Source organism: Gymnodraco acuticeps, unplaced genomic scaffold (assembly GCF_902827175.1).
Source record: "Gymnodraco acuticeps unplaced genomic scaffold, fGymAcu1.1, whole genome shotgun sequence".
Taxonomy (NCBI): domain Eukaryota; kingdom Metazoa; phylum Chordata; class Actinopteri; order Perciformes; family Bathydraconidae; genus Gymnodraco; species Gymnodraco acuticeps.
In genome coordinates, this window is record NW_022991338.1 from 20,050 (window position 1) to 30,668 (window position 10,619).

Genomic DNA, 10,619 nt, shown 5'->3' on the forward strand with positions numbered 1-10,619 from the left:
CTGTCTACACAATACCCACAGAGGAACAGCTTCAAGCTCCACTTCTGACCTTTGTGATCTGTATGTTTCGCAGCCATTAGCTCCTAGCAACATATCAAATATAATGTTTCATTTTTTGTGATTTATCATACTTTGTAAAGCACCAACATCAGGGTCATAGCATTCATTCTGAGATGGTTCACAGGACATTATTTGAATTGTTTTGTTACATTTCTCTCTGTGACCCAGGACTGTTGAGTCCATTTACTCTGAGTTGAATAACCATTCACCTTTAACAACATTTAAACCAAGCACTCAAATAAAGATCACACAATATCCCATTCTTATAGTTTGTATTAAAGAACAGTGAAGAATACACGATGATACATTCAGTAAGATATGGCTTCAAACAGAAATAGAGCCAGATGTTCAGCCTGTAGGTTAACAGGTGAAAGGATTCTTGGAGCAGATGAAGCGCTGGCTCGTGGTGCACTGGGTGTTACGCCAACCATCTGACATGTTAAGGAAAAACAAAAGTGTTCAATAAATATTTGATTTAACAAGAGATGCACCACAATGTTCACTGTTATATCACTTGTGTTTCCTATCCAGAAAACGTTAGTTAATCAGCAAAAGGACGAAAAGAATGTCATGCTCGCTATGATCTAGGCATTGTCTCCTATCAGGACACATACATATATCTCCTCTGTGAAAACAATACAGGAACCCAGGTACAACATACACATCTCTCACAACTCTATTGATATACACATTCCCAGCTTGGACAGACACATATTACAACATGGCAGCAGTCACATTTTACATTAGTTGATGATGCTGCCCTTTTTAAACAAAGAGCCAGGCACCACCTTAACATATAGTTAATTAAACCTAATTAATACAATAGCAACATTTACAACTAGGTGTTATGTAACCAGTCAAATCAAACAGGTGTACTTACAGCCGGTGTTTAAGTACATGCAGGGGTAGCTGCTGGAGGAGGACTGGGAGTGCCAGTTGGTGTAGTATAAGCCCTGACTATCAATCCACATCCAGCGGCTCTGAAACACAAAGAGCACGGCTGTAAGGAGGTGTTGTCGCAGTCTCTTTATCTGTTCTGCTGTTATCTAGGACCCCCTCTAGATCAGGTCCTGGGCCTGATGTGGACTAGCTGCTGGTATTCCTTTCTAAAAAACAGACCTGCAGGCTGAAGCCTCCCAGCCATGCGCTGCTCAGACCGGATCTCTTTGTGATCTCCTGCAGGAAAGCGTACTCTCTGGGGTTGGTGGCCGAGGCCAGGTGGGCCCCCAGGCCGGTGCAGTGCTCCTGTGGGACAGAGGGGGCACATAGGGTTCTTTGTGGATATGCAAATAAACAGCTGTGTGATTGAATGTCTTCATTTACTTCCTTCAAAAATGGAATGGATATGAAAGATGACAGGAACAACACAGATACACTTTTAAAGCCCCATACAAGCTCAATGCGTCTGCCTGCTCTCACTAACAGTGAAGTGTTGCAGTAGTGTTACCTCAGCATTGAACCAGTTGCTGGCAGTGTTGCTGACGATGAAGCAGCGAGAGTTGTGGCTGTACCAGCCGTCAGGACAGTAGTTAAAGCGAGCTGCAGACACACAGAGAAGAGAGAGCTTTCACTGACTGAAACACACTCTGTTCAGCCTGCTGCACACACAGCTGCTCCACTGGCCAGCTTCAGTCTGTGTGGACCTCATGTATAGAACCGTTAGCAGGGGAGTCACAGCTAGCAGGTTATAGTTATTAGCCTAACATGCACACAGACTGCTGTGGGGCTTCGAACAAGTCATGCTTTCACTCATTGTCCTCAAACTCTATATGGCAGGATATTTGGAGAGGTGTTTGACTTTTATTTAATCTTCTTTTTAAATTGTACCATATTTCTTGCCATGACAATCATGAAGGGGAAAAAGGGAAGATTAAAAGTGTTTTGTGGTTCTTACATTCAGGTGCTGCTTCCTCCTCCAACACAGGTGCTGCAGAGAAAGAGAGTCAACACAGTGATCAGATGTATTGTGTCAAAAGTATTTATATATCGTTATCACATTTTGTTCATTACATTACATTACATGACATGTTACTTGTTAGACGCTTTTATCCAAAGCGACTTACATACTCAATACTGTGGGCAATCCCCACAGGAGCACTTTGGGGTGAAGTGTCTCAGGGACACAACGACATGCTGACTGCAGTGGGGTTTGAACCGGTGACCCGAATACCGAATATCCGAATACCAACTCACAACCCACTGCACCACACGCCTCCTTCATAATGTACGGAGCCCCTAGGACAAAACTTTTCATTTAGCTCAATGTACTTCCTGGTCAGTTCGGCTGCTACGGCAACACAGAAACCACAACAATGGAGCGGTTCATCGATTTTACTTTGAGCTTGGCCTTAAATATAAAGATATAACATCAGTGCTTGGCAATAGGCACGGGTTTCACACACAGACTGTATATAAAGGGTTTCACATAAGAGAACACTCAAGAGAACACTCAGAGCGAGGGGACATGCACGTCCCTCTGAGCTGAGTTATTGACAGATTCGAGTTTCGCGGATCAATAACTCATGAACATAATGTTGTAAAAATACAATGAGCAGACACAGTATATCTTCAGAGGGACGTGAGTCTAACCGTCTCTGGGAACAGGGACAGAATCCTCTGGAACAAACTCTTCCTCAACTTTCTTCATCTCGGCCTCCATCTCTGAAACAATGACAAAGTATTTCACATCAGCTACATTGCAACTACTTAACCTAAGGATGTACGGAAAAACATAATATCATCAAACGGACACAAGATAAACTAGACATGGCTCTATAGGTGCTATGAACCCACATGCTAACATTAGCATGTTAACATGCTCAGAACGACAATGCTAACATACTGATGTCCAGCATGCATTTTCACCGTGATTACCATTTGAGTTTGCCTGTTAAGGTATTTTACTAACATTATAGATCTAACAGCTGAGGCTGATGGGAGCATGTCTGCAGCTCCAATAATGCTGTAAGCGTGAAAGTATAAACAGCTGTATTCTACAGAGGTCCTCTCCAGGAGCCTCAGCCTGTGCTGCTTAGATATCCTGAACCAGAGCAGCTGTAGTTGTTGCCTGCTCTGTCCTGCAAAGGGAACTGCTGCATGTCAACATGTGTCCTTGGATTCTAATCCAACACAACTATCTTGTTCTGTTTTGATCCATTATTTAGTTCACTTTCTAACATGGCTGTCAGATTGCAGGAGGTGAAACCTGAAATAAAAGAGGACTCTAACCAGGTGCAGGAACCATCTGCTCCTTCAGGGCAGCCACCGCTGCTTCTGTGGATAAATCACATTCATGTTGCTGTGAGAAACATTTAGGACTGTGTGTGTTTCAAAGCAAAGCCCTTCAGTACTGACCTGGAGCCTTCTCTTCGTGTTCAGCTGGAGCTGCAGAAGAAAACACAACACTGTCAGTAACATTAGGGCCCAGTTACTCTTCCCCCCCACAGGTCGCACACTAAGCCATGTGCTGATGACTCGTCATGAGCACATGTGTGATGGTGTGTGTGTGTTCTGTCGAAAAGCTGACCTGCAAATGCAGAGCAGAGGAGAACTGAGAGGACCACGACAATCTTCATGGTTATGAGCAACTGGTTGTTCTGTGTGGAGAAGAACAAAGTGGCGATGAAGATCCGGAGGGAGAGCAGAACCACGAGCTTCACTGAGGAACAGAAACACAGCAGGTGTCCTACCTGCCAGGTAAATGTGAGGAGGAGTTTTCAGGAGTCAGCTGAGTGCAGTGATGAGGATCAGCTCTCCCTGCCCTTTATACCTGACACACACAGCTCATGTGGGCGGGGCCAGGGCAGAAGGTGCCGGTGTTTGTCTGTGACTCAGTCCTGTCTGCGGGAACATGCGGTGTGCCCATAAAGATATGAACCATAACTCTGTTTCCTGACAGCAGCAGCAGCTCAGCAGTTCGCCCTGCAGTGTTGTTGTGAGCTCAGGTTAATGGGTTAACGACATCAATACCAACACACCAAGTGTGTGTGTCCGGTGTGTGCTCTGATATTATATTTGAACAATTACTATACTATTCTAAACTATACTGAGGTCAAATACAGAAGTACAAGCAGCAACATATACTTGAAGTGTCCTGTGTATGAAAGTACAAGTATTCATCACGTGCTCTCCGGAGGAATGGCCTCTGTGTTAATGCATCACACACATCATATTATTGCCTTCATATGTGGCGCTGTAAAGGATGCAGCCCCAATGTTTCAGCCCTACTATGGAGCACCAAGACACCTACTCAGCAGAGTAGTCCAACCTGGTTCTTTGTATTTAGGATTCATTTTGAACAACTAAAATACAATACATTACAATACAAAGGGGCTTTATTGGCACGACCACATATTACACATAGTATTGCAAAAGCATTCCGCACAATGCTGTCTTTTGATGTTCAGTAGATTTAGGCTTTTTAATGGCAGATCTTGAACTTAGTTTTGCAGCAATCAAACTACCTCTTCATAATGCCCCCCCCCCCCCCCCCCCATCAAGAGCTACAAGTCTAAAGTCTGTTGGTGGTTCCTGTAAGGCTCCAGCGGCTTGTCTTTCTTCACATCATTACCTCAATCATTGATGGAACAATATCGTGTTTTATTGTCTGTTTCTTAAGAGCTCACACACATTTATGAACACACAATAATACTTCCTTCTGATACAAGTAGAGGCAGGGTGTCCTCTGAAGTCTGGCTGCTGGGAATGTTCCTTTTACCAGTGTCCCAAGGCCAGGAGTTCTCTACCCCCTCACTCTTTTCTAAATGGAGCTTCCTGTAGGTACCGACCCAGTCTCACAGTCTGAGTACAAATGACACGACTTTGGAAATGCGTAAAATAGATACGCAGAAGTCCGATTTTGCGTGCATATGATACGCTAACCATTCCCATTGAGATCATTCAAACTGTCATTTGAACGGCGATCAAGCCTGAAGCCACAGAGCTCTTCTGTTACTGTCCTTTGTTCTTAGAGGAAGTTCAGAAACACGTAACTCTGGATTTGTTTTAATGTTTGAGGTTGTAGTGAACACTGGTTGACATCATTCACCACGGAACTGTGTTGCCCTCTATATATATTGTGTGCCCTCCTGGCTTCTTTCTCTTCTTCCCGGGCTGCGACCCGACAGCATCTGAATGTCTGCTGCTCATTAAAGCCAGCTTTGTGCCTCCATTGCACCGCCTCCTATCTCTCGGCACTACAAGGTGCAATAAACGACACAGCAGCTTGTTGGCATGATACAACTATTATGTTCTGCCTCGCCGACTGATATTAATTTAACCATATATCGAGCCCATCGTCGATTTCAAAGGTGTGCTCTAAAATGATATTTATAAATGACTATTATCATTATTACAAGCAAGACTATAAGCAAAGATATGTAGAGAATAAACGTCTTTCAGATACGCTCATAACAAACGTAACGTGGGAGTATCATATGCACGCAAAATTGGACTTCTGCGTATCTATTTTACGCATTTCCAAAGTCGTGTCTTTTGTACGCAGACTGTGGCACTGGGTCGGTAGGTACATGTGTGTTGACTGACCGACAAACTGAACCAACTAGAGACGTTGGGCTCAGCTACAAAGAAACAGGAATCAGGGGAAGAAAAACAGACTTTAGTAGCAAAATGAAAATGTGTTCACGTACGAACTTCGAGAAAAAGTTGTGCCTCTAGAGATGGTATACACTAGGGGAGGAACATTTCCGGGAAGTTTCCATGGGAAGTTAAGCTGGGAATTTTGGAAATATTCGATGCAAAATTAAACCTTTTTTTTTTAAACTTTTTTTTGAAGTAGAACAGAACAAGTTTTAATTATTTTATTGAACAATTAATTTTTCATTGAAGAACGAAAACAGGAATGCTGAGTTAAATATTACTCATCCCCCCCAACCCCACTCATTAAAAAATGAAAACCCCCACAAAGTCCCATTCAACATGCAAATCTCCCTTCAAGCAATCCTCTGCATTTTGACTAAACCCTTTCAGTCAACGGGCTCTGCCTGGGCCTCTTCATCATCACACTCTTCCTCTTCCTCTGCAGTGTCACTGTCTAGCCTTGTTGAGGAGGCTCTGTGCCTTGCCTTGCCTTGCCTTGCCTTGCCTTGCCTTGCCTTGCCTTGCCTTGCTTTGTCCTGCCTTGCCCTGCCTTGCCTTGCCTTGCCTTGCCTTGCCTTGCCTTGCCTTGCCTTGCCTTGCCTTGCCTTGCCTTGCCTTGCCTTGCCTTGCCTTGCCTTGCCTTGCCTTGCCTTGCCTTGCCTTGCCTTGCCTTGCCTTGCCTTGCCTTGCCTTGCCTTGCCTTGCCTTGCCTTGCCTTGCCTTGCCTTGCCTTGCCTTGCCTTGCCTTGCCTTGCCTTGCCTTGCCTTGCCTTGCCTTGCCTTGCCTTGCCCTGCCTTGCCTTGCCCTGCCTTGCCCTGCCTTGCCTTGCCCTGCCTTGCCTTGCCTTGCCTTGCCTTGCCTTGCCCTGCCTTGCCCTGCCTTGCCCTGCCTTGCCTTGCCTTACTTGAATGGCATCTGTTTGTTTTAGTCAAGATTATGCTAAAACATACTTTCCCCAACTCTCTGTAAGTTCCCTTTGAAGAGTCGACCTTCCATTTTGAAAATTCCCATTAATTCCCATGGAAAGTTTCCATCGTTGAAAATTCCCTGAATTGTGCAACGCTATATAGAACCCAGAGAAATGTGTGAGGGATGTGAGTGCATCTGAATAAAGCCATAGTCAGGACTTATCTGCACACTTTTGATCTTGTGTTTAACTTCTATCAGGAACCCAATACTGATCATAATAATCCTTTGGTTTGAATGCGCTCCACCAGCATCCTGCTGTCTGTCAGCATCCTGCTGTCTGTCAGCATCCTGCTGTCTGTCAGCATCCTGCTGTCTGTCAGCATCCTGCTGTCCGTCAGCATCCTGCTGTCTGTCAGCATCCTGCTGTCTGTCAGCATCCTGCTGTCCGTCAGCATCCTGCTGTCTGTCAGCATCCTGCTGTCTGTCAGCATCCTGCTGTCTGTCAGCATCCTGCTGTCCGTCAGCATCCTGCTGTCTGTCAGCATCCTGCTGTCTGTCAGCATCCTGCTGTCCGTCAGCATCCTGCTGTCCGTCAGCATCCTGCTGTCTGTCAGCATCCTGCTGTCTGTCAGCATCCTGCTGTCCGTCAGCATCCTGCTGTCCGTCAGCATCCTGCTGTCTGTCAGCATCCTGCTGTCTGTCAGCATCCTGCTGTCCGTCAGCATCCTGCTGTCCGTCAGCATCCTGCTGTCTGTCAGCATCCTGCTGTCCGTCAGCATCCTGCTGTCCGTCAGCATCCTGCTGTCCGTCAGCATCCTGCTGTCTGTCAGCATCCTGCTGTCTGTCAGCATCCTGCTGTCCGTCAGCATCCTGCTGTCCGTCAGCATCCTGCTGTCCGTCAGCATCCTGCTGTCCGTCAGCATCCTGCTGTCCGTCAGCATCCTGCTGTCTGTCAGCATCCTGCTGTCTGTCAGCATCCTGCTGTCTGTCAGCATCCTGCTGTCCGTCAGCATACAGCTGTCCGTCAGCATCCTGCTGTCCGTCAGCATCCTGCTGTCCGTCAGCATACAGCTGTCCGTCAGCATCCTGCTGTCTGTCAGCATCCTGCTGTCTGTCAGCATCCTGCTGTCCGTCAGCATACAGCTGTCCGTCAGCATCCTGCTGTCCGTCAGCATCCTGCTGTCTGTCAGCATCCTGCTGTCCGTCAGCATCCTGCTGTCCGTCAGCATCCTGCTGTCTGTCAGCATCCTGCTGTCCGTCAGCATCCTGCTGTCCGTCAGCATCCTGCTGTCCGTCAGCATCCTGCTGTCTGTCAGCATCCTGCTGTCCGTCAGCATCCTGCTGTCCGTCAGCATCCTGCTGTCCGTCAGCATCCTGCTGTCCGTCAGCATCCTGCTGTCCGTCAGCATCCTGCTGTCCGTCAGCATCCTGCTGTCCGTCAGCATCCTGCTGTCCGTCAGCATCCTGCTGTCCGTCAGCATCCTGCTGTCCTGTCAGCATCCTGCTGTCCGTCAGCATCCTACGCTGTCCGTCAGCATCCTGCTGTCCGTCAGCATCCTGCTGTCTGTCAGCATCCTGCGTCCGTCAGCATCCTGCTGTCTGTCAGCATCCTGCTGTCCGTCAGCATCCTGCTGTCTGTCAGCATCCTGCTGTCTGTCAGCATCCTGCTGTCTGTCAGCATCCTGCTGTCCGTCAGCATCCTGCTGTCCGTCAACATCCTGCCTGTCCGTCAGCATCCTGCTGTCTGTCACATCCTGCTGTCTGTCAGCATCCCTGCTGTCTGTCAGCATCCTGCTGTCTGTCAGCATCCCTGCTGTCTGTCAGCTCCTGCTGTCTGTCAGCATCTGCTGTCTGTCAGCATCCTGCTGTCTGTCAGCATCCTGCTGTCTGTCAGCATCCCTGTCAGCATCCTGCTGTCTGTCAGCATCCTGCTGTCCGTCAGCATCCTGCTGTCCGTCAGCATCCTGCTGTCCGTCAGCATCCTGCTGTCCGTCAGCATCCTGCTGTCCGTCAGCATCCTGCTGTCTGTCAGCATCCTGCTGTCTGTCAGCATCCTGCTGTCTGTCAGCATCCTGCTGTCTGTCAGCATCCTGCTGTCTGTCAGCATCCTGCTGTCTGTCAGCATACAGCTGTCTGTCAGCATCCTGCTGTCTGTCAGCATCCTGCTGTCTGTCAGCATCCTGCTGTCCGTCAGCATCCTGCTGTCCGTCAGCATCCTGCTGTCCGTCAGCATCCTGCTGTCTGTCAGCATCCTGCTGTCTGTCAGCATACAGCTGTCTGTCAGCATCCTGCTGTCTGTCAGCATCCTGCTGTCTGTCAGCATCCTGCTGTCCGTCAGCATCCTGCTGTCCGTCAGCATCCTGCTGTCTGTCAGCATACAGCTGTCTGTCAGCATCCTGCTGTCTGTCAGCATACAGCTGTCTGTCAGCATCCTGCTGTCTGTCAGCATCCTGCTGTCTGCTGACAGTCAGCATCCTGCTGTCTGTCAGCATCCTGCTGTCTGTCAGCATCCTGCTGTCTGTCAGCATCCTGCTGTCTGTCAGCATCCTGCTGTCTGTCAGCATCCTGCTGTCCGTCAGCATCCTGCTGTCTGTCAGCATCCTGCTGTCCGTCAGCATCCTGCTGTCCGTCAGCATCCTGCTGTCCGTCAGCATCCTGCTGTCCGTCAGCATCCTGCTGTCTGTCAGCATCCTGCTGTCCGTCAGCATCCTGCTGTCTGTCAGCATCCTGCTGTCCGTCAGCATCCTGCTGTCCGTCAGCATCCTGCTGTCTGTCAGCATCCTGCTGTCTGTCAGCATCCTGCTGTCCGTCAGCATCCTGCTGTCCGTCAGCATCCTGCTGTCCGTCAGCAGACACTGCTGCAGATCTAGTTCCAATGCTGAAATCATCTAAAGTGAAAGAGCTGGATCAAAAAAGCCTCCACATGTTCAGTTTGGGTTTCATCTTTCTCTGCTTGCCATTCAGCAGCTGTGGAAAGTAACTAAGTACATTTACTCAAGGACTGTACTTAAGTACACATTTGAGGTATTGGAATTGAGTATTTTCTTTCTGCTTCTCTTTATATTCTACTGCACTACCATCAAAAGTGAAACATTGTACTTCCGTTATTTCACAGCTTTAGTTGCTTGTAACTTTATGGATTTAGATTTTTACACAAAAGAGAATTTTCTAAATATGATGTTCTCGATTCATCTTTCCTCAAGTGTTCATTTCCACAGCGAGTGGGTTGACAGACAATGTATTGATAATAGTCTCAAAAGTAAAGATTTGCTGCTTTTAAAAATGCAATTTTTATATGTATTTGAAGAAAATGCAGATTTCTGTTCTGGAATGACTGTTTGACTTCTTCTGTAACTACATGTTCCTGATCAGACTTCATGTCGTTGTCTTCAGTACCATCCTCGATGAAGCACCTTTTTCTTTGTAATGGAGTATTTGACAGTGTGGTATTAGTACTTCTACTTATCTGAATCTGTGTTCCACCAACGCCACTAAGCACACAGAATTCAAATCATGCTGTTCCCAAAGCTCTCACTCTCTGTGAGCTTTAAATGTTGTAAACGCGTGTCAGAGTTTTCTCAGAGGCTGCTCAGCTGCAGCTGGGACAATGCTCCGTGCTGAGAATTGTAAAATAAAGTAACAACAACTACAGTAATCCGAGAGATTACAATGAAACAAAAGGAAGTTGCTGGATTAGATTCAGATTTATGATGCAGAGTTAAAGGGAGTGTTGGGAAACGCAAGGCGTGCTGACCTCTCTGACTGAAGACAGAGATAACAGATGAGGGAGAAATGACTTTCAAGGTCACTTATTTACTTTCATAAAGAACAGTGAATGACTTCCTGTAAAACGTGTTATTCTAGATGACTGATGACTTTTTATGATTCCCAAAAGAAAACAGTATCGCTGAGTCATTTTCCCGCATTAGATCTTAGCCACAAACTCTCTGGGAAGGTTTCCACCATCAAGTCATCGAGCTGTTTGAGTGATTCTGCTTCTGATTTCCCCCACAAAGAAATCCCACAAAATGTCTCACTTGTATTTGATGCG

The 10,619-nt window shown here is 47.0% G+C and overlaps 1 protein-coding gene across 1 annotated transcript; it reads right to left on the reverse strand.

Annotated features, from left to right (window-relative positions):
• Window positions 1-355: 355 nt before the first annotated feature.
• On the reverse strand, window positions 356-3,635 carry LOC117562631 (ladderlectin-like). The gene is made up of 9 exons (XM_034240448.1): window positions 3,587-3,635; window positions 3,415-3,444; window positions 3,289-3,333; window positions 2,650-2,721; window positions 1,955-1,987; window positions 1,508-1,599; window positions 1,180-1,305; window positions 941-1,040; window positions 356-491 (listed from the first exon to the last, which is right to left on the reverse strand). The coding sequence occupies exons 1-9, from the start codon at window positions 3,633-3,635 to the stop codon at window positions 421-423; spliced, it is 618 nt and encodes a 205-aa protein (XP_034096339.1). The 3' UTR covers window positions 356-420.
• Between the last annotated feature and the right edge of the window lie 6,984 nt (window positions 3,636-10,619).